This window comes from Ranitomeya variabilis, chromosome 3 (genome assembly GCF_051348905.1).
Source record: "Ranitomeya variabilis isolate aRanVar5 chromosome 3, aRanVar5.hap1, whole genome shotgun sequence".
NCBI lineage: Eukaryota > Metazoa > Chordata > Amphibia > Anura > Dendrobatidae > Ranitomeya > Ranitomeya variabilis.
In genome coordinates, this window is record NC_135234.1 from 3670034 (window position 1) to 3695393 (window position 25360).

At 48.8% G+C, this 25360-nt stretch overlaps 1 protein-coding gene across 2 annotated transcripts in view; it reads right to left on the reverse strand.

Moving 5' to 3' along the window:
- POGLUT1 (protein O-glucosyltransferase 1) overlaps positions 1 to 25360 on the reverse strand; it is a 153408-nt gene that overhangs the window by 39034 nt on the left and 89014 nt on the right. For both annotated transcript variants that reach the window (XM_077293552.1, XM_077293553.1), the window contains exons 2-8: positions 21886 to 21970; positions 21549 to 21692; positions 4289 to 4424; positions 3245 to 3366; positions 3105 to 3164; positions 1652 to 1751; positions 1486 to 1544 (exon numbers count right to left, since the gene is read on the reverse strand). In XM_077293552.1, the coding sequence (XP_077149667.1) occupies positions 1486 to 1544; positions 1652 to 1751; positions 3105 to 3164; positions 3245 to 3366; positions 4289 to 4424; positions 21549 to 21692; positions 21886 to 21970 (706 nt within the window). The remainder of the gene's footprint in view (positions 1 to 1485; positions 1545 to 1651; positions 1752 to 3104; positions 3165 to 3244; positions 3367 to 4288; positions 4425 to 21548; positions 21693 to 21885; positions 21971 to 25360) is intronic.

Below are 25360 nucleotides of genomic sequence, written 5' to 3' on the forward strand. Positions count from 1 at the left end.
TGCTGTATATACCACTGTGCGGGCTGTGCTGTATATACCACTGTGCGGGCTGTGCTGGATATACCACTGTGCGGGCTGTGCTGGATATACCACTGTGCGGGCTGTGCTGGATATAACACTGTGCGGGCTGTGCTGGATATACCACTGTGCGGGCTGTGCTGGATATACCACTGTGCGGGCTGTGCTGGATATACCACTGTGCGGGCTGTGCTCTATATACCCCTGTGCGGGCTGTGCTGTATATACCCCTGTGCGGGCTGTGCTGGATATACCACTGTGCGGGCTCTGCTGTATATAACACTGTGCGGGCTGTGCTGGATATACCACTGTGCGGGCTGTGCTGGATATACCACTGTGCGGGCTGTGCTGGATATACCACTGTGCGGGCTGTGCTGGCACCCAACACCATGTTGCAGTGCAGGAGATTCCTGCAACAGTCCGAGGCTTATCTAGGGGAAGCGGGGCGGGGGAAGGTGGGGGGGTTGCGGGGGCGGGGGAAGGTGGGGGGGGGTAGGGGGGGTAGGGGGGGGGCCCCATTTGGAAGTTCGCACCGGGGCCCATAACTTTGTAGTTACGCCACTGACAGGAGGTATACAAAGGGCGTACAGGAAGAACAGGAGGTATATGGAGGGTATATAGGGGAATAAGAGGTATACGGAGGGTATATATAGGAAATAAGAGGTATATGGAGGATATATAGGGGAATTAGGAAATATACAGAGGGTATATACGGGAATAGGAGGTATATGGAGGGTATATACGGGAATTACGAGGTATAAGGAGTATATAAGGGGAATAAGAGGTATACGGAGGATATACAGGAAGAATAGGAGGTATACAGAGGGTATATAGGGGAATAAGAGGTATACGGAGGGTATATATAGGGAATAGGAGGTATACGGAGGGTATATAGGGGAATTAGGAGGTATACAGAGGGTATATACGGGAATAGGAGGTATACAGAGGGTATACAGAAAGAATAGGAGGTATACGGAGGGTATATAGGGGGAACAGGAGGTATACGAAGGGCGTACAGGGGAAATAGGAGGTATATGAAGGGTATATAAAGGGAATAGGAGGTATACAGAGTGTATACAGGAAGAATAGGAGGTATATGGAGGGTATATAGGGGAATAAGAGGTATATGGAGGGTATATATAGGGAATAAGAGGTATATGGAGGGTATATATAGGGAATAGGAGGTATATGGAGGGTATATATAGGGAATAGGAGGTATATGGAGGGTATATAGGGGAATTAGGAGGTATACAGAGTGTATACAGGAAGAATAGGAGGTATATGGAGGGTATATAGGGGAATAAGAGTTATACGGAGGGTATATATAGGGAATAGGAGGTATATGGAGGGTATATAGGGGAATTAGGAGGTATGCGGAGGGTATATAGGGGAATAGGAGGTTATATAGGAGGTATGCGAAGGGTATAGAGGGGGAATAGAGGTATATAGAGGGGGCAGTGGCCATACTTGAATGCACAGTGATCCGTTAGTGGAACTTCTTTCGCTGGCGGTCGCCCCAGGGTGTCCTGTAATAAAGAGAAGGCGCTGACTGGCATCGGGGCCACAGACTTAGTCACGATGGACTGCCATGACTAATGTAAAGCTCTGACCGCAGCTCCGGGTGGGCCGTTACCTTCTCGGACCTCCAGGCCTGGTTCTTCGTGTATTCAGCATCCACCAAGTCAGGTTTCTCACGGGACAACAGAATCAGGGGGTCCCGCTCAGGACTCGTTCTATGGGTGGGATGAGAGAAGAGAAACAACTGATGACAAAAGTAAAGCAAGAATCCAGAAAACCAAAAGGGTTACAAAAGAGGAAACACGGGGACTTGGAGCGAGGAGATGGGGGTTTACGGGGAGAGAGAGAGGAGATGGGGGTGTACGGGGAGCGAGGAGAGGAGATGGGGGTGTACGGGGTGTGAGGAGAGGAGATGGGGGTGTACGGGGAGCGAGGAGAGGAGATGGGGGTGTACGGGGAGCAAGGAGAGGAGATGGGGGTGTACGGGGAGCAAGGAGAGGAGATGGGGGTGTACGGGGAGCAAGGAGAGGAGATGGGGGTGTACGGGGTGCGAGGAGAGGACATGGGGGTGTACGGGGAGCAAGGAGAGGAGATGGGGGTGTACGGGGAGCGAGGAGAGGAGATGGGGGTGTACGGGGAGCAAGGAGAGGAGATGGGGGTGTACGGGGAGCGAGGAGAGGAGATGTGGTACGGGGAGCAAGGACAGATGGGCTGTACGGGGAGCGAGGCGAGGAGATGAGGTTGTACGGGAAGCGAAGAAAGGAGATGGGGATGCACGGGGAGTGAGGAGAGGAGATGGGGGTGTACGGGGAGCAAGGAGAGGAGATGGGGGTGTACGGGGAGCAAGGAGAGGAGATGTGGGTGTACGGGGAGCGAGGAGAGGAGATGTGGGTGTACGGGTAACGAGGAGAGGAGATGTGGTACGGGGAGCAAGGAGAGATGGGCTGTACGGGGAGCGAGGCGAGGAGATGAGGTTGTACGGGAAGCGAAGAAAGGAGATGGGGATGCACGGGGAGTGAGGAGAGGAGATGTGGGTGTACGGGGAGCAAGGAGAAGAGAGAAGGTTGTACGGAAAGCGAGGAGACGAGATGTGGGTGTACGGGGAGCGACAAAAGGAGGAGAGGGGTGTACGGGGAGTGAGGAGAGGAGATGAGGTTGTATTGGGAGTGAAGAGAGATGTGGGTGTACAGGGAGCGAGGAGAGAAGATGCAATTGTACGGGGAGTGAGAAGAGGAAGATAGGGGTGTACGGGGTGTGAGGAGAGGAGATGGGGGTGTATGGGAGCAAGGAGAGGAGATGAGGTTGTATGGGGAGTGAGGAGAGGCGATGAGGTTGTACGGGGAGCGAGAAGAGGAGATAGGGGTGTACGGGGTGTGAGGAGAGGAGATGAGGTTGTATGGGGAGTGAGGATAGGAGATGAGGTTGTATGGGGAGCGAGAAGAGGAGATGGGGTTGTATGGGAGCAAGGAGAGGAGATGAGGTTGTACGGTGAATGGTAGAGATATGCAGGACAGATAAGAAGATGGTGGGGACAGAGGAGCACGAAGACCCCCATACTCCGCTTCTACCTGGACCCTCTGAAGTAGCCCTTCGAAATCTTCTTCTCCCACGGCCAGCGCTCAGCAGACCTAACAATCACAATACAGGGAGGAACGTCAGAGGTGACCGAGGATACAATGACCCACACCAGTCACTGTGCCACATGTACCGTGCCAGCTCCTCCCGCATAAGGTCCCAGCGCCCCAGTCCTGTAGGGTAGATGGGCCACACAGCCGGGCCCCCCTCCCAGAAGGTCCAGGCTGGATACATGATGTCTTGGTAATCTGAAGTCTGGAAAAAATGGTGGAGAAGCCAGAAATCATGTGAGAAGTATTACTGCCACCGCATCCACGTTCCTTCCCACAATCTTCCAGCCAGTCAGCTCCCACCCTGCCCATGTTCCCTCCTGCCCTGTCCACTTTCTCACCAGTTGCCTCCGTTAATGTTCCTGCCTTTCACCCACGCCTAACCCACATCCTGGCCAGTTACCTCCCTCTGTTTCGACCCTGTCCAAGTCCCGCCTGTCACCTCACTCAACCTACCTTGTCATCTATCTGACAACTTCTGCCTCATCCAATCAATGTTCATGACCATTAGCTCCTGCCTCATCCTCGCCTCTCACTTCCCTCAATGTTCTTGCCAGTCACTTCCCACCCAGACGGCATCTGTCACCTACTTCAATGTTCCTAACTGACAACTCCTGCATCTGTCACCTACCTCAATGTTCCTACCTGACAACTCATGCCTCATCCCCGCCTGTCACTTCCTTTAATGTTCCTACCCATCAGCTCCTGCTTTGTCCTCGCCTGTCACCTCCCTCAAGGTTATTGTCCATCAGTTCCTGATCTGTCTACGCCTGTAACCTCCCTCAATGTTACTGCCCATAAGCTCCAGCTTTGTCTTCGCCTATTACCTCCCTTAATGTTCGTGCCCGTTAGCTACTGCCTCATCGTTGCTTGTCACCTCCCTCAATGTTCTTGCCCATCAGCTCCTGCTTTGTCCTCGCCTGTCACCTCCCTCAATATTCCAGCCCATCAACTCCTGAATTGTCTTTGCCTGCCACCTATCTCAATGTTTCTGCTAGATGCCTTTTGCTGTATAAAAGTCCCCAGATATCTGTTCCTAACTCATACACGTTTCTGTCAATCACCTTTTCCACAACTCTGACCATCAGATAAACCATGGCACCAGCCAATAAAAATTGAAAGTTCACCTTACTGAAGGAGAAGATGGGAATGACAGGAGTCATCCAGTGAGGGACTTGAGGATAATCCCGGACATTGATCACCATTTCCATATCCGGCAAATCTGACAAGAGCTCCAGGAGGAAGTGCTCCACGCCACTACATCTGCATGAAGAGATGAGACGTTACCCACAGGTGACACAATAACAGGGGGCAGACAGAAGAACCAAGTCCACAGATGTCACAGTAACAGGAGACAAAGCAGAACGCACATCCACAGCTGACACAGTAACAGGAGACTGAAAGCAGAACACACGTCCACAGCTGACACAGTAACAGGAGACTGACAGGAGAACACACGTCCACAGCTGACACAGTAACAGGAGACTGACAACAGAACACACGTCCACAGCTGACACAGTAATAGGAGACTGACAACAGAACACACGTCCACAGCTGACACAGTAACAGGAGACTGACAACAGAACACACGTCCACAGCTGACACAGTAACAGGAGACTGACAGGAGAACACACGTCCACAGCTGACACAGTAACAGGAGACTGAAAGCAGAACACACATCCACAGCTGACACAGTAATAGGAGACTGACAACAGAACACACGTCCACAGCTGACACAGTAACAGGAGACTGAAAGCAGAACACACGTCCACAGCTGACACAGTAACAGGAGACTGACAGGAGAACACACGTCCACAGCTGACAAAGTAACAGGAGACTGACAGGAGAACACACGTCCACAGCTGACAAAGTAACAGGAGACTGACAGGAGAACACACGTCCACAGATGTCACAGTAACAGGAGACAAAGCAGAACGCACATCCACAGCTGACACAGTAACAGGAGACTGACAGGAGAACACACGTCCACAGCTGACACAGTAATAGGAGACTGACAGGAGAACACACGTCCACAGCTGACACAGTAATAGGAGACTGAAAGCAGAACACACGTCCACAGCTGACACAGTAATAGGAGACTGACAACAGAACACACGTCCACAGCTGACACAGTAACAGGAGACTGACAACAGAACACACGTCCACAGCTGACACAGTAACAGGAGACTGACAGGAGAACACACGTCCACAGCTGACAAAGTAACAGGAGACTGACAGGAGAACACACGTCCACAGCTGACACAGTAATAGGAGACTGACAACAGAACACACGTCCACAGCTGACACAGTAACAGGAGACTGACAGGAGAACACACGTCCACAGCTGACACAGTAACAGGAGACTGACAACAGAACACACGTCCACAGCTGACACAGTAATAGGAGACTGACAACAGAACACACGTCCACAGCTGACACAGTAACAGGAGACTGACAACAGAACACACGTCCACAGCTGACAAAGTAACAGGAGACTGACAGGAGAACACACGTCCACAGCTGACAAAGTAACAGGAGACTGACAGGAGAACACACGTCCACAGCTGACACAGTAATAGGAGACTGACAACAGAACACACGTCCACAGCTGACACAGTAATAGGAGACTGACAGGAGAACACACGTCCACAGCTGACACAGTAACAGGAGACTGACAGGAGAACACACATCCACAGATGTCACAGTAACAGGAGACAAAGCAGAACGCACATCCACAGCTGACACAGTAACAGGAGACTGACAGGAGAACACACGTCCACAGCTGACACAGTAACAGGAGACTGACAGGAGAACACACGTCCACAGCTGACACAGTAATAGGAGACTGACAACAGAACACACGTCCACAGCTGACACAGTAACAGGAGACTGATAACAGAACACACGTCCACAGCTGACACAGTAACAGGAGACTGACAACAGAACACACGTCCACAGCTGACACAGTAACAGGAGACTGACAGGAGAACACACGTCCACAGCTGACACAGTAACAGGAGACTGACAGGAGAACACACGTCCACAGATGTCACAGTAACAGGAGACAAAGCAGAACGCACATCCACAGCTGACACAGTAACAGGAGACTGACAGGAGAACACACGTCCACAGCTGACACAGTAACAGGAGACTGACAGGAGAACACACGTCCACAGCTGACACAGTAATAGGAGACTGACAACAGAACACACGTCCACAGCTGACACAGTAACAGGAGACTGATAACAGAACACACGTCCACAGCTGACACAGTAACAGGAGACTGACAACAGAACACACGTCCACAGCTGACACAGTAACAGGAGACTGACAGGAGAACACACGTCCACAGCTGACACAGTAACAGGAGACTGACAGGAGAACACACGTCCACAGATGTCACAGTAACAGGAGACAAAGCAGAACGCACATCCACAGCTGACACAGTAACAGGAGACTGACAGGAGAACACACGTCCACAGCTGACACAGTAATAGGAGACTGACAGCAGAACACACGTCCACAGCTGACACAGTAATAGGAGACTGACAACAGAACACACGTCCACAGCTGACACAGTAACAGGAGACTGAAAGCAGAACACACGTCCACAGCTGACACAGTAACAGGAGACTGACAGGAGAACACACGTCCACAGCTGACACAGTAACAGGAGACTGACAACAGAACACACGTCCACAGCTGACACAGTAACAGGAGACTGAAAGCAGAACACACGTCCACAGCTGACACAGTAACAGGAGACTGACAGGAGAACACACGTCCACAGATGTCACAGTAACAGGAGACAAAGCAGAACGCACATCCACAGCTGACACAGTAACAGGAGACTGACAGGAGAACACACGTCCACAGCTGACACAGTAATAGGAGACTGACAGGAGAACACACGTCCACAGATGTCACAGTAACAGGAGACAAAGCAGAACGCACATCCACAGCTGACACAGTAACAGGAGACTGACAGGAGAACACACGTCCACAGCTGACACAGTAATAGGAGACTGACAGGAGAACACACGTCCACAGCTGACACAGTAACAGGAGACTGATAACAGAACACACGTCCACAGCTGACACAGTAATAGGAGACTGACAGGAGAACACACGTCCACAGCTGACACAGTAACAGGAGACTGAAAGCAGAACACACGTCCACAGCTGACACAGTAACAAGAAACTGACAGGAGAACACACGTCCACAGCTGACACAGTAATAGGAGACTGACAGGAGAACACACGTCTACAGCTGACACAGTAATAGGAGACTGACAGGAGAACACACGTCCACAGCTGACACAGTAACAGGAGACTGACAGGAGAACACACGTCCACAGCTGACACAGTAATAGGAGACTGACAGGAGAACACACGTCCACAGCTGACACAGTAACAGGAGACTGAAAGCAGAACACACGTCCACAGCTGACACAGTAACAGGAGACTGACAGGAGAACACACGTCCACAGCTGACACAGTAATAGGAGACTGACAACAGAACACACGTCCACAGCTGACACAGTAACAGGAGACTGAAAGCAGAACACACGTCCACAGCTGACACAGTAACAGGAGACTGACAGGAGAACACACGTCCACAGCTGACACAGTAACAGGAGACTGACAGGAGAACACACGTCCACAGCTGACACAGTAACAGGAGACTGACAGGAGAACACACGTCCACAGCTGACACAGTAACAGGAGACTGACAGGAGAACACACGTCCACAGCTGACACAGTAACAGGAGACTGACAGGAGAACACACGTCCACAGCTGACACAGTAACAGGAGACTGACAGGAGAACACACGTCCACAGCTGACACAGTAACAGGAGACTGACAGGAGAACACACGTCCACAGCTGACACAGTAACAGGAGACTGACAACAGAACACACGTCCACAGCTGACACAGGAACAGGAGACAAAGCAGAACACATGTCCACAGCTGACACAGTAACGGGAGACGGAAAGCAGAACACACATCCACAGCTGATACAGTAACAAGAAACTGACAGGAGAACACACATCCACAGCTGACACAGTAACAGGAGACTGACAGGAGAACACATGTCCACAGGCGACACAGTAATAGGAGACTGACAGGAGAACACACATCCACAGCTGATACAGTAACAAGAAACTGACAGGAGAACACACATCCACAGCTGACACAGTAACAGGAGACTGACAGGAGAACACATGTCCACAGGTGACACATGTAACAGGAGACTGACAGGAGAACACATGTCCACAGCTGACACAGTAACAGGAGACTGAAAGCAGAACACACGTCCACAGCTGACACAGTAACAGGAGACTGACAGGAGAACACACGTCCACAGGTGACACAGTAACAGGAGACTGACAGGAGAACACACGTCCACAGCTGACACAGTAACAGGAGACTGACAGGAGAACACACGTCCACAGGTGACACAGTAACAGGAGACTGATAGCAGAACACACGTCCACAGCTGACACAGTAACAGGAGACTGACAGGAGAACACACGTCCACAGCTGACACAGTAACAGGAGACTGACAGGAGAACACACGTCCACAGCTGACACAGTAACAGGAGACTCACAACAGAACACACGTCCACAGGTGACACAGTAACAGGAGACTGACAACAGAACACACGTCCACAGGTGACAGTAACAGGAGACTGACAACAGAACACACGTCCACAGCTGACACAGTAACAGGAGACTGACAGGAGAACACACGTCCACAGCTGACACAGTAACAGGAGACTGACAACAGAACACACGTCCACAGCTGACACAGTAACAGGAGACTGACAGGAGAACACACGTCCACAGCTGACACAGTAACAGGAGACTGACAGGAGAACACACGTCCACAGCTGACACAGTAACAGGAGACTGACAACAGAACACACGTCCACAGCTGACACAGTAACAGGAGACTGATAACAGAACACACGTCCACAGCTGACACAGTAACAGGAGACTGACAGGAGAACACACGTCCACAGCTGACACAGTAACAGGAGACTGACAACAGAACACACGTCCACAGCTGACACAGTAACAGGACACTGACAGGAGAACACACGTCCACAGCTGACACAGTAACAGACTGACAGCAGAACAGTCATCCACGGCTGACAGTAACTGAAGACTGACAACAGAACACACGTCCACAGCTGACACAGTAACAGGAGACTGACAACAGAACACACGTCCACAGCTGACACAGTAACAGGAGACTGAAAGCAGAACACACGTCCACAGCTGACACAGTAACAGGAGACTGACAGGAGAACACACGTCCACAGCTGACACAGTAACAGGAGACTGACAACAGAACACACGTCCACAGCTGACACAGTAACAGGAGACTGATAACAGAACACACGTCCACAGCTGACACAGTAACAGGAGACTGAAAGCAGAACACACGTCCACAGGTGACACAGTAACAGGAGACTGACAGGAGAACACACGTCCACAGCTGACACAGTAACAGGAGACTGACAACAGAACACACGTCCACAGCTGACACAGTAACAGGAGACTGATAACAGAACACACGTCCACAGGTTACCCAGTAACAGGAGACAAAGCAGAAAACACGTCCACAGGTGACATAGTAACAGGAGACTGAGCGGAGAACACACATCGTCAGCTGACACAGGAACAGGAGACAAAGCAGAACACATGTCCACAGCTGACACAGTAACGGGAGACGGAAAGCAGAACACACATCCACAGCTGATACAGTAACAAGAAACTGACAGGAGAACACACATCCACAGCTGACACAGTAACAGGAGACTGACAGGAGAACACATGTCCACAGCTGACACAGTAACAGGAGACTGACAGGAGAACACATGTCCACAGGCGACACAGTAATAGGAGACTGACAGCCGAACACTCGTCCACAGCTGACACAGTTACAGGAGACTGACAGGAGAACACACGTCCACAGGTGACACAGTAACAGGAGTGTTGTGAATTCTGCTTTTGGGCTCCCTCCGGTGGTTGTAGGTGGTAATGCAGTTGTCCCTGAGTTGCAGTCCTGGTCAGGTGTATCTGCTGATTGCAGTTCTGACTGGGGTATTTAGGCGTGCAGGATTCATTAGTCCTTGCCAGTTGTCCATGGTTGTTGGGAGGTTTTGGTCCTGGTTTGGTTCCTTCTGCCTTCTGCCAAATCAGCAAAGATAAGTGTCTGGTTTTGTTTCTGTGGCACACATGCTGTGTGCTTAATAATTCTGTGCTATTCAGTGTTTTTTTGTCCAGCTTAGATTGTGTCAGTATTTTCTCAGTCTTGTTGGATTCTCTGGAGTGGCAGATATACATTCCATGTCTTTAGTTAGATTGTGGAACTTTTTGTATTATCTGCTGTGGATATTTTTGGAAGGGTTTTAATACTGACCGCTTAGTATTCTGTTCTATCTTTCCCTATTTAGCTAGAGTGGCCTCTTTTGCTGAATCCTGTTTTCTGCCTGCGTGTGTCTTTCCTCTCCTACTCACAGTCAATATTCGTGGGGGGCTGCCTATCCTTTGGGGTTCTGCTCTTAGGCAAGGTAGTATTCCTATTTCCATCTATAGGGGTATTTAGCCCTCCGGCTGTGTCGAGGTGTCTAGGGTTGTTAGGCACACCCCACGGCTACTTCTAGTTGCGGTGTTAGTTCAGGTTTTGCGGTCAGTATAGTTTCCACCTACTCCAGAGAAAGTTCATGCGGCTCCAAAGTCACCGGATCATAACAGTACAACTGGCCCACTATGAGTTAAATGCATCTCAGAAGAAGGGAAGAAAGGTGTTGAGTCATTTTTTTTTCTGCAGTTTGCTTTGCCTTTTCTTCCCTCTTTTTCTCTGGGTGGCTAAGGAGTCTTGTGTTAGCATGGATGTTCAGGAATTAGCTTCTCGTGTAGACCAGCTTGCTGCTAGGGTCAGGGAATTTCTGATTATATTGTTCAGACTCCTGCTTTAGAGCCGAAGATTCCTACTCCTGATTTGTTTTTTGGTGACAGGTCCAAATTTTTGAGTTTTAAAAACAACTGTAAACTGTTTTTTGCTTTGAGACCTCGATCCTCTGGGGATTCTATTCAGCAGGTTAAAATCGTCATTTCCCTGCTGCGTGGTGATCCACAGGATTGGGCATTTTCCCTGGAATCTGGGAATCCGGCTTTGCTTAATGTAGATTCCTTTTTTCAGGCTTTAAGACTATTATATGATGAACCTAATTCTGTGGATCAAGCGGAGAAGACCTTGTTGGCCCTATCTCAGGGTCAAGAGGCGGCAGAATTGTATTGTCAGAAATTTAGAAAATGGTCTGTGTTGACTAAATGGAATGATGATGCTTTGGCTGCAATTTTCAGAAAGGGTCTTTCTGAATCCGTTAAAGATGTTATGGTGGGGTTTCCCACGCCCGTCGGTCTGAGTGATTCTATGATTTTGGCCATTCAGATTGATCGGCGCTTGCGGGAGCGCAGAACTGTGCGCGCTGTGGCGTTGTCCTCAGAGCAGAGTCCTGAGCCAATGCAGTGTGATAGGATTCTGTCTAGGACAGAACGACAAGGACTCAGACGTCAGAATAGGTTGTGTTATTATTGTGGCAACGCTTCTCATGTCATTTCAGTCTGCCGTGTCCCTGATCTACTCATTGTCATCATTTTCTGTCTTGGCGTTTGTGGATTCAGGCGCCGCTTTGAAATTAATGGACCTTGAGTTTGCCAGGCGTTGTGGTTTCCCCTTGCAGCCCTTGCAGAACCTTATTCCTTTAAGGGGCATTGATGCTACACCTTTGGCTAAAAATAAGCCCCAGTTTTGGACACAGGTGACCATGCGCATGGCGCCAGCCCATCAGGAAGATTGTCGATTTCTGGTATTGCATAATTTACATGATGCTATCGTGTTGGGTTTTCCGTGGTTGCAGGTACATAATCCTGTGTTGGATTGGAAGTCTATGTCTGTGACTAGTTGGGGTTGTCAGGGGGTTCATAATGATGTTCCTTTAATGTCCATCTCCTCTTCTTCCTCTTCCGAAATTCCAGAGTTTTTGTCTGATTTTCAGGATGTATTCGATGAGCCCAAGTCCAGTTCTCTTCCACCGCACAGGGACGGTGATTGTGCTATTGATTTGATTCCAGGCTGTAAGTTTCCTAAGGGCCGACTCTTCAACCTGTCTGTGCCTGAACATACCGCTATGCGGAGTTATGTTAAGGAGTCTTTGGAGAAGGGGCATATTCGGCCATCTTCTTCACCGATGGGAGCGGGATTTTTTTTTGTTGCTAAGAAGGATGGCTCCTTGAGACCCTATATTGATTATCGCCTCTTGAATAAGATCACGGTCAAGTTTCAATACCCTTTGCCTTTGCTTTCTGATTTGTTTGCTAGGATTAAGGGGGCTAGTTGGTTTACGAAGATTGACCTTCGGGGGGCGTATAATCTTGTTCGTATTAAGCAGGGTGATGAATGGAAAACTGCGTTCAATACGCCCGAAGGCCATTTTGAATACCTTGTGATGCCGTTCAAGCTCACTAATGCTCCATCTGTTTTTCAATCTTTCATGCATGATATCTTCCGGACTTATATTGATAAATTCTTGATTGTATATTTGGACGATATTTTGATTTTTTCTCATGATTGGGAGTCTCATGTGGAACAGGTCAGGATGGTATTTCAGATCCTTCGTGACAATGCTTTGTTTGTGAAGGGTTCTAAGTGTCTCTTTGGGGTGCAGAAGGTTTATTTTTTGGGTTTTATTTTTTCTCCTTCATCTATTGAGATGGATCCGGTTAAGGTTCAGGCCATTCATGATTGGATTCAACCCACATCCGTGAAGAGCCTTCAGAAATTTTTGGGTTTTGCAAATTTTTATCGCCGTTTCATTGCTAACTTTTCCAGCGTGGTTAAACCCTTGACCGATTTGACAAAAAAGGCGCTGATGTGGCGAATTGGTCCTCTGCGGCTGTTTCTGCCTTTCAGGAGCTTAAACGTCGATTTACTTCTGCTCCGGTGTTGCGCCAACCGGATGTTTCCCTTCCGTTTCAGGTTGAGATTGACGCTTCTGAGATTGGCGCAGGGGCCGTTTTGTCCCAGAGGGATCATGTTGGTTCCTTGACGAAACCGTGTGCATTCTTTTCCCGTAAATTTTCGCCTGCTGAACGCAATTATGATGTCGGCAATCGGGAGTTGTTGGCTATGAAGTGGGCATTTGAGGAGTGGCGACATTGGCTTGAGGGAGCTAAGCACCGTTTTGTGGTCTTGACCGATCAAAAGAATTTGATTTACCTCGAGTCTGCCAAGCGGCTGAATCCTAGACAGGCTCGATGGTCCTTGTTTTTTTCCCGTTTTGATTTTGTGGTCTCGTATCTTCCGGGTTCCAAGAATATTAAGGCTGATGCCCTTTCTAGGAGTTTTCTGCCTGATTCTCCTGAGGTCCTTGAACCGGTCGGCATTCTGAAAGAAGGGGTGGTTCTTTCTGCTATTTCCCCTGATTTACGACGGGTTCTTCAGGAATTTCAGGCTGACAGACCTGATCGTTGTCCAGTGGGGAAACTGTTTGTTCCTGACAGATGGACTAGTAGAGTGATTTCTGAGGTTCACTGTTTTGTGTTGGCTGGTCATCCTGGTATTTTTGGTACCAGAGACTTGGTTGGTAGGTCCTTTTGGTGGCCTTCTTTATCACGTGATGTGCATTCTTTTGTGCAGTCCTGTGGGACTTGTGCGCGGGCCAAGCCTTGTTGTTCCCGTGCTAGTGGGTTGCTTTTGCCATTGCCGGTCCCTGAGAGGCCCTGGACGCACATTTCTATGGATTTTATTTCTGATCTTCCGGTTTCCCAGAGGATGTCGGTTATCTGGGTTGTTTGTGACCGGTTTTCTAAGATGGTTCATTTGGTGCCTTTGCCTAAATTGCCTTCCTCTTCAGATTTAGTTTCGTTGTTTTTTCAGCATGTGGTTCGTTTGCATGGTATTCCGGAGAATATTGTGTCTGACAGAGGTTCCCAGTTTGTGTCTAGGTTTTGGCGGGCCTTTTGTGCTAGGCTGGGCATTGATTTATCTTTTTCCTCTGCATTTCATCCTCAAATGGCCAAACCGAGCGAACTAATCAGACCTTGGAGACTTATTTGAGATGCTTTGTGTCTGCTGATCAGGATGATTGGGTGGCCTTTTTGCCATTGGCCGAGTTTGCCCTTAATAATCGGGCTAGTTCGGCTACTTTGGTTTCGCCTTTTTTTTGTAATTTTGGTTTTCATCCTCGTTTTTCTGGGCAGGTTGAGCCTTCTGACTGTCCTGGTGTGGATTCGGTGGTTGACAGGTTGCAGCAGATTTGGACTCGTGGTGGACAATTTGGTGTTGTCTCAGGAGGAGGCTCAACGTTTTGCTAACCGTCGTCGGTGTGTTGGTTCCCGTCTTCAGGTTGGGGATCTGGTCTGGTTGTCTTCCCGTCATGTTCCTATGAAGGTTTCTTCTCCTAAGTTTAAGCCTCGGTTTATTGGCCCTTATAGGATTTCTGGGATTATTAATCCGGTGTCTTTTCGATTGGCGCTTCCGGCCTCTTTTGCTATCCATAATGTCTTCCATAGATCTTTATTGCGGAAATACGTGGTACCCATTGTTCCCTCTGTTGATCCTCCGGCCCCTGTGTTGGTTGATGGGGAGTTGGAGTATGTGGTTGAGAAGATTTTGGATTCTCGTTTTTCGAGGCAGAGGCTTCAGTATCTTGTCAAATGGAAGGGTTATGGCCAGGAGGATAATTCTTGGGTTTTTGCCTCTGATGTCCATGCTGCTGATTTGGTTCATGCTTTTCATCTGGCTCGTCCTGATCGGCCTGGGGGCTCTGGTGAGGGTTCGGTGACCCCTCCTCAAGTGGGGGGTACTGTTGTGAATTCTGCTTTTGGGCTCCCTCCGGTGGTTGTAGGTGGTAATGCAGTTGTCCCTGAGTTGCAGTCCTGGTCAGGTGTATCTGCTGATTGCAGTTCTGACTGGGGTATTTAGGCGTGCAGGATTCATTAGTCCTTGCCAGTTGTCCATGGTTGTTGGGAGGTTTTGGTCCTGGTTTGGTTCCTTCTGCCTTCTGCCAAATCAGCAAAGATAAGTGTCTGGTTTTGTTTCTGTGGCACACATGCTGTGTGCTTAATAATTCTGTGCTATTCAGTGTTTTTTTGTCCAGCTTAGATTGTGTCAGTATTTTCTCAGTCTTGTTGGATTCTCTGGAGTGGCAGATATACATTCCATGTCTTTAGTTAGATTGTGGAACTTTTTGTATTATCTGCTGTGGATATTTTTGGAAGGGTTTTAATACTGACCGCTTAGTATTCTGTCCTATCTTTCTCTATTTAGCTAGAGTGGCCTCTTTTGCTGAATCCTGTTTTCTGCCTGCGTGTGTCTTTCCTCTCCTACTCACAGTCAATATTCGTGGGGGGCTGCCTATCCTTTGGGGTTCTGCTCTGAGGCAAGGTAGTATTCCTATTTCCATCTATAGGGGTATTTAGCCCTCCGGCTGTGTCGAGGTGTCTAGGGTTTGTTAGGCACACCCCACGGCTACTTCTAGTTGCGGTGTTAGTTCAGGTTTTGCGGTCAGTACAGGTTCCACCTACTCCAGAGAAAGTTCATGAGGCTCCAAAGTCACCGGATCATAACACAGGAGACTGATAGCCGAACACTCGTCCACAGCTGACACAGTTACAGGAGACTGACAGGAGAACACACGTCCACAGCTAACACAGTAACAGGAGACTGACAGGAGAACACACGTCCACAGCTGACAAAGTAACAGGAGACTGACAGGAGAACTCATGTCCACATCTGACAAAGTAACAGGAGACTGACAGCAGAAAACAAGTCCAAAGGAGTCAGGAAATCTTTTTTTTTTCACATCCAGTCATGCACTTGTAGCTCTCTGGTGCCCCCCTTACCCTCAGGTCAGTCGGGGAACTGCACCTAGGATAAGTAGTCGCCAGAGAGGCTGCCCTGTCACGTGCTGGTTATCGGGTCACTCTGCAGTGAGGGCGGTATATATACCCCCACTCCCACGCCGGGAGTACATATATAAACCTGCAAAACGCTATACTGCCACCAGTTTCTTGTTAGATATAAGCCGGTCCATTAATAAGCCATTATCAGGTCAGAAACCAACCCCAGGTAGCATGAATTTGCACGGAATATGTGTCGGATCGATCATAGAGCCAGAGGAATAAAGAGAGCAAATTTACAAGTTTACTCCATAAAAATCAGCAGTGTTCACAAAAGATTCAAAAGATATTAAGAGAGACAAAATGCAAATATGAACAAACAGTTATAACATAAAAGGGATAACGGTATGAAACTTACTAAATCTCAGTCACAGGTATGACGTGTCCATAAAGGGGAGGAGAGTTCCCAAGGGAATGATTCAGCACCCCAGCATGGTGTCTAGCTGTCTCTCCGGCTCTAAATGCCTCCCAAAATGGACGTTTCAGTTTTATGGTTCGGCCATAAACTTAGGGACTCCCACTTTGGCTGACCTCACATGTGGGCTGTTTCCTGGGAGATACACCTATTTTGGAAAGTTATCAAAAACTCCTTTTTTCCATATCTTTGGCCCGGAAGCTCAAAGGCCAACGATATTGACATTATTTTTACCCCTGTGATTTTACTGCTCTTTAGAGTCCAAACACGGTATGTCTCTGATTTACTGGAGGACAGAAATTCCAATGGCCCTAAATGCCGCAAAACGCTGAAATTCATAGCCCTAATTGCCCAAAACGTGGAAATCTAATTTTCATGTTTCTAGGATTAATGTGTATTATTGAACTTTAACTTTATGTGTTATGCCTCGCACGCAAAGGGATTCTGGCAGAAAAACACATTCTGCTCTCTACTAGCTGGCAGAGCCATAAACTCACATTCCAGAATGACCATTTGGTGGAAGGGAGAGGAAAATCACACAGAGGAGGAAGGGGCTGCGAGAAGGATTATGGCTTTACAGAAAGCATTGGTGGGAGGATTATCAGGAAGCCCTGGCTGTGTAACCTGAACAATGGAAAATAATTCATATTTTCCTGACAACAGGTGACACAGTAACAGCAAACTGACAGGAGAACACACGTCCACATGTGACACATTTAACAGTAGACTGACCGCAGAATACATGTCCACAGGTGACACAGTAACAGGAGACTGACAGGAGAACACACGTCCACAGGTGATACAGTAACAGGAGACTGACAGGAGAACACTCGTCCACAGATGACACAGTAACAGGAGACTGACAACCGAACACACGTCAACAGCTGACACAGTAACAGGACACTGATAACAGAACACACGTCCAAAGGTGATACAGTAATAGGACACTGACAGGAGAACACACGTCCACAGCTGACACATGTAACAGGAGACTGACAGGAGAACACACGTCCACAGCTGACACAGTAACAGGACACCAATTGTTGTGGATTCTGTTTGTGGGCTCCCTCTGGTGGTTACTGCTGGTACTGGGTGACTTTGGTGGGTTGCGGCCTTTGGTTTCCACCTGTCCATCAGAGGCTGGGTGTTTCCTATTTTACCTGGCCTTTCTGTCATTTCCCTTGCCGGCTATCAATGTGTTCAGATGTGCTCTGTTTGGTTCCTGCCTACCTGCTCCCAGATCTTTCAGGATAAGCTAAGTGCTGATTTTCAGTTGTTTGGTTTTTTGTCCAGCTTGCTTAGAATGTCTCTTTGTTAGCTGGTTGCTTTAGTGGACTGAGGTTCTCCCCATGTGCCATGAGTTGGCACATGGGTTCTTGTAATCTCAGGATGGTTTTTTTGATTAGGGTTTTTTGCTGACCGCTCAGTCCCCTTTTGTGTCATTCTGCTTTCTAGTTTTCAGCGGGCCTCTATTTGCTAAAGCTATATACATCATCTCTATGTGTGTGCCTTCCTCTCATTTCACCGTCAATACATGTGGGGGGCAACTATACCTTTGGGGTTAATTCCTCTGGAGGCAAGTGAGGTCTTTGTTTTCTCTGCAGTACTAGTTAGCTCTTAGGCTGGTGCGTGGCGTCTAGAACCAACGTAGGCACGCTCCCTGGCTATCTCTAGTTGCGTTTGTTAGGCGTAGGGCAGCGGTCAGCCCAGGTTCCATCACCCTAGAGCTCGTCCGATATTTGTTATACTTCGCTTGTCCTGTGCTATCCCTCGCCATTGGGGATTCATGACAACCAATAACAGAATACACGTCCACAGCTGACACAGTAACAGGACACTGATAACAGAACACACGTCCAAAGGTGATACACGTAACAGGAGACTGACAGGAGAACACACGTCCACAGCTGACACAGTAACAGGAGACTGACAGGAGAACACACGTCTACAGGTGACACAGTAACAGGAGACTGACAGCAGAAAACACGTTCACGGCTGACACAGTAACAGGAGACTGACAGGAGAACACACGTCCACAGCTGACACAGTAACAGGACACCAATAACAGAACACACGTCTACAGGTGATACAGTAACAGGACACTGACAGGAGAACACACGTCTACAGGTGACACAGTAACAGGAGACTGACAGGAGAACACACGTCTACAGGTGACACAGTAACAGGAGACTGACAGCAGAAAACACGTTCACGGCTGACACAGTAACAGGAGACTGACAGGAGAACACACGTCCACAGCTGACAAAGTAACAGGACACCAATAACAGAACACACGTCTACAGGTGATACAGTAACAGGACACTGACAGGAGAACACACGTCCACAGCTGACACACGTAACAGGAGACTGACAGCAGAACACACATCCACAGCTGACATGGTAAAATTAGACTGACAGCAGAACACAAGTCCACAGTTGATATGGTAGCATTAGACTGACAGGAGAACACACATCCACAGGTGACACAGTAACAGGAAACTGACAGGAGAACACACGTCCACAGCTGACGCAGTAACAGGAGACAAAGCAGAACACACGTCCACAGCTGACACAGTAACAGGACACTGACAGGAGAACACACGTCCACAGCTGACGCAGTAACAGGAGACAAAGCAGAACACACGTCCACAGCTGACACATGTAACAGGACACTGACAGGAGAACACACGTCCACAGCTGACACATGTAACAGGACACTGACAGGAGAACACACGTCCACAGCTGACACAGTAACAGGAGACTGACAGGAGAACACACGTCCACAGCTGACACATGTAACAGGACACTGACAGGAGAACACACGTCCACAGGTGACACATGTAACAGGACACTGACAGGAGAACACACGTCCACAGGTGACACATGTAACAGGAGACTGACAGGAGAACACACGTCCACAGCTGACACATGTAACAGGAGACTGACAGGAGAACACACGTCCACAGATGACGCAGTAACAGGAGACAAAGCAGAACACACATCCACGGCTGACACAGTAACAGGAGACTGACAGGAGAACACACGTCCACAGCTGACACAGTAACAGGAGACTGACAGGAGAACACACGTCCACAGCTGACACAGTAACAGACTGACAGCAGAACAGTCATCCACGGCTGACAGTAACCGAAGACTGACAGGAGAATACACGTCCACAGTCGACACAGTAACAGGAGACTGACAGGAGAACACACGTCCACAGTCGACACAGTAACAGGAGACTGACAGCACATCAGACATCCACCACTGTACAGTAACTGGAGACTGAAAGGAGAACACACATCCACAGCTAACACAGTAACAGGAGACTGACAGCAGAAAACTCGTTCGCAGGTGAAACAATAACAGAAGACTGACAGGAGAACACACGTCTACAGGTGATACAGTGACAGGAGACTGACAGGACAACACATGTCCACAGCTGACACAGTAACAAGGGACTGACAGCAGGACACACGTCCACAGTTGACATGGTAACATTAGACTGACAGGAGAACACACGTCCACATGTAACACAGTAACAGGAGACTGGAAGCAGAAAACACATCCACAGTTGACACCTTAACAGGAAACTGACAGCAGAACAGACATCCACGGCTGACACAGTAACCGGAGACTGACAGGAGAACACACGTCCACAGTTGATATGGTAAAATTAGACTGACAGCAGAACACACGTCCACAGCTGACATGGTAACATTAGACTGACAGCAGAACAGACATCCACGGCTGACACACGTAATAGGAGACTGACAGGAGAACACACGTCCACAGGTGACACACGTTACAGGAGACTGACAGGAGAACACACGTCCACAGGTGACACAGTAACAGGAGACTGACAGGAGAACACACGTAACAGGAGACTGACAGGAGAACACACGTCCACAGCTGACACATGTAACAGGAGACTGACAGGAGAACACACGTCCACAGCTGACACAGTAACAGACTGACAGCAGAACAGTCATCCACGGCTGACAGTAACTGAAGACTGACAGGAGAACACACGTCCACAGTCGACACAGTAACAGGAGACTGACAACAGAACACACGTCCACAGCTGACACAGTAACAGGAGACTGACAGGAGAACACACGTAACAGGAGACTGACAGGAGAACACATGTCCACAGCTGACACAGTAACAGGAGACTGACAGGAGAACACACGTCCACAGGTGACACACGTAACAGGAGACTGACAGGAGAACACACGTCCACAGCTGACACAGTAACAGGAGACTGACAGGAGAACACACTTCCACAGATGACATGGTAAAATTAGACTGACAGGAGAACACACGTCCACAGCTGACGCAGTAACAGGAGACAAAGCAGAACACACGTCCACAGCTGACACAGTAACAGGAGACTGACAGGAGAACACACGTCCACAGCTGACACATGTAACAGGACACTGACAGGAGAACACACGTCCACAGGTGACACATGTAACAGGACACTGACAGGAGAACACACGTCCACAGGTGACACATGTAACAGGAGACTGACAGGAGAACACACGTCCACAGCTGACACAGTAACAGGACACTGACAGGAGAACACACGTCCACAGGTGACACATGTAACAGGAGACTGACAGGAGAACACACGTCCACAGCTGACACATGTAACAGGAGACTGACAACAGAACACACGTCCACAGGTGACACATGTAACAGGAGACAAAGCAGAACACACATCCACGGCTGACACAGTAACAGGAGACTGACAGGAGAACACACGTCCACAGCTGACACATGTAACAGGAGACTGACAGGAGAACACACGTCCACAGCTGACGCAGTAACAGGAGACAAAGCAGAACACACATCCACGGCTGACACAGTAACAGGAGACTGACAGGAGAACACACGTCCACAGCTGACACAGTATCAGGAAATTGTGTCTAATTATATGGGACTCTTGACCTCAGGAGTTACATGATGTGATTCTCTCTTGATGACTTACCGGGCCGGAAACATGCAATCTTCCTCCCGGTACAGGCGGTGGTTGATGACCTGATAATGGGTTCCCAGTTTGCGGCTAAGAACGTTCTTCATTAGATCATGTGAAATTCCTGAATGAAAGGGTGCCAGGTCCTTCTGGATGAGCCTAGAACATGACCCAGAGCAAGGGGACAAGATCAAAAGAAAAGGAGAAGAAAGAAACAGGGTGACAGGCCGACGTGGTGCTACAAGATGGGGCCAAACAAGGTGAAGAGGTGTGAAAATGACAGGACAGGAGTAAGACGAAAGGGGATCAAGGAGTCCGAACAGTAGCAAGCATGGTTTCTGTGATTTGTTACCCTGTTAGGCAGGTGTGGTCGTGGCATGGATGGTGACTCTGGATTCTGGTGTGGATGCGGTTCAGATTTGCTCGCCATCGGTGGTCTACGACAAAAATAAAGTGACAGCAGATCAGAAATAAGTGGTGTAAATGTTACAGGGCATAGGGGTGTGCATATATAGTGTACATAATACAAGAGAAGTCCAGTCATATAATACAGGGGATGGCGGTGTGTAATAAATATATATATATATATATATATATATATATATATATATATATATATATATATATAGCGCATCGTGATTACTCGCTAATCCCGCCCCTTGCACAGTATCTCCGCCCCCACACATCACACATAATCCCGCCCCCACAATACCACACACAATTCCGCCCCCCACCCCATTATTACACACAATCCCGACCCCACCCCATTATTACACACAATCCCGCCCCCACCCCATTACCACACATAATCCCGCCCCCACCCCATTACCACACATAATCCCGCCCCCCCACATTATCCCGCCCCCACCACATTACCACACATAATCCCGCCCCCACATTACCACACATAATCCCGCCCCCACCACATTACCACATAATCCCGCCCCCACCACATTACCACACATAATTCCGCCCCCCACATTACCACACATAATTCCGCCCCCCACCACATTACCACACATAATTCCGCCCCCCACCACATTACCACACATAATCCCGCCCCCCCACATTACCACACGAGGCTCCGTCCCCACACATTACCATACGAGGCTCTGTCCCCACACATTACCACACGAGGCTCCGTCCCCACACATTACCACACGAGGCTCCGTCCCCACACATTACCACACGAGGCTCCGTCCCCACACATTAACACACGAGGCTCTGTTCCCCCACATTACCACACGAGGCTCCGTCCCCACACATTACCACACGAGGCTCCGTCCTCACACATTACCACACGAGGCTCCGTCCCCACACATTACCATATGAGGCTCCGTCCCCACACATTACCATATGAGGCTCCGTCCCCACACATTACCACACGAGGCTCCGTCCCCACACATTACCACACGAGGCTCCGTCCCCACACATTACCACACGAGGCTCTGTCCCCCACATTACCACACGAGGCTCTGTCCCCCACATTACCACACGAGGCTCCGTCCCTCCACATTACCACACGAGGCTCCGTCCCCACACATTACCACACGAGGCTCCGCCCCCACACATTACCATATGAGGCTCCATCCCCACACATTACCACACGAGGCTCCGTACTCACACATTACCACATGAGGCTCCATCCCCACACATTACCACACGAGGCTCCGTACTCACACATTACCACACGAATCCAGTTTTCTTTTGATTTTACACTGTGAATAAAATGTATTAGTATTATTCTGATTTTTAATTATTATTATTGTTATTAACGTCATTTTAAGTTAATTTACCACCTGCGTAAGCGCTATTGAATGTTGTCATTATTTACTTTAGTTTAATCACTAGCAGCGTTAATTAGATAGCAATGAGCGTGCCGAGCGTTAGCTGGCTGGAAACAGCTTATATATATATATGTGAAGGAAGCCCTGTTCCTCCCACGTCACCAATCCGTGACGTCACTACACAGGCCCAGCTCTCCGGCGCCCCCTTTGTCTCTCAGGTCAGTAAGGGAACTGCACCTAGAGCAATTGGCCGCCGGGGAGACTGCCCTGTTACCCACGCTGGGTATTCTAAGATTCGCAATCAGAGTAAAAGGATCAGCCCAAAATTAATTTATGATTTAATTGCCTTAAGGGCGCACTAGGTAATTACAAGAAATATACAATCACAATATATCAAGAGTTACAGTCAGAGTACAATATAACAATAATAATACAAGGCTTAAAGGTATACAGCTGGAGGTCAATTTACCAGGTTGAAGGTCGCTTGTGGAAGCCGGGGGGCTCGGCGTTCCGCAGGTCCACGACTTAGTTGCCGGGCAGCCCCCAGAAAGCGTGTGCTTGCTCCCCTCTGGCTGGCATATGCCCTGTTCCTTAGTTAGTCATCTCCTTCTGTGTGTGTCACTCTCCAAGTGTCCCAGCTCTTAAACCTTGCTGTGCCCCTACGCCTGTAGCTGGGTGGGCTTAGCAATCTCCACCCCTCTGCCTCCCTGCAAGATTTATTCCAATATCTAATAAATGGGATAACTTCTCTCAGGATGATCGGATCAGCACACGGGCAGTACCAGCGCCTGTGGTTTGTTCTGCCAGTCGTACTGGGATCAAACCTGGACCCATTCGGTCCCTGTGGGAGGCTGATCCCTATATCTCGGGTTTCAGACCTCCCCCGGACACGGGAGTCGCACTGTTAGATGCGCAATTTCTTTAGGGCGAGGGGGATATTTTTTATGAGCCGGTACCTCGGACGATGCGTCCATAATTAACGATTCCATGTTGGAGACGGTTCGACTGGGCGGCCATAATAGATGTGTATCCTGTGGCCACTTGACATGCGTGCTTTATTTAAGCCCCCAAGCACTTCCAAGCCCCCTGCTGGTGTGGCTTCCTCACTGAGCTTTGAAATGCCGTCTGCCTGCTACATGGTACTCATTCCATTAACATACTGAAAGGAACTTTATTCATTAGAAAAGGTGGGGGGCCAGGAGCACTCCTCTCTGCAGACCTGTGACCAGGAGACAAAATGGAGTCACGCCAATCTCTGTTAGTATGCCCGTCCAAGATGGCGGCTGTTCCCTCATCACAATATATATATATATTTATACACATACACACGGGATGGCGATGTATATACATATAATACAGGGGATGGCTATATATATTATATATACACTATATATGACAAGCCTACAACCTGCAGTAACCACCGATCGACCAAACCGCTGCATGACCAGCTCTATCCTCACCTACTGTATTCTCACCCATCCCTTGTAGATTGTGAGCCCTCGCGGGCAGGGTCCTCACTCCTCCTGTACCAGTTATGACTTGTATTGTTTAAGATTATTGTACTTGTTTTTATTATGTATACCCCTCCTCACATGTAAAGCTCCATGGAATAAATGGCGCTATAACAATAATTAATAATAATAATAATACACTGCTCCAAAAAATAAAGGGAACACTAAAACAACAGAATATAACTCCAAGTAAATCAAACTTCCGTGAAATCAAACTATCCACTTAGGAACTTAGGAAGCAACACTGTTTGACAATCAATTTCACATGTTGATGTGACGTTTCTCCTTATGGAGAGTGACATACCATCTCTGGCTTGTCAAGGTAAGGAGGCTTATTCGCCATGCAATGCTCCTCTGGGAAATTAAATATGCAAATTGCCTCTTCTGAGAAAAAGAGGACTTAACTCTATAGCGCCACCTGTTGGAAGTAGCGATCCTACAAGTCACAATCAACCCTTTAACGAGTCGTGCAATATGACTTAGGACTTAGGGGAACAACCCAGCAGCAGGACCGCTACCTCAGCCTTTG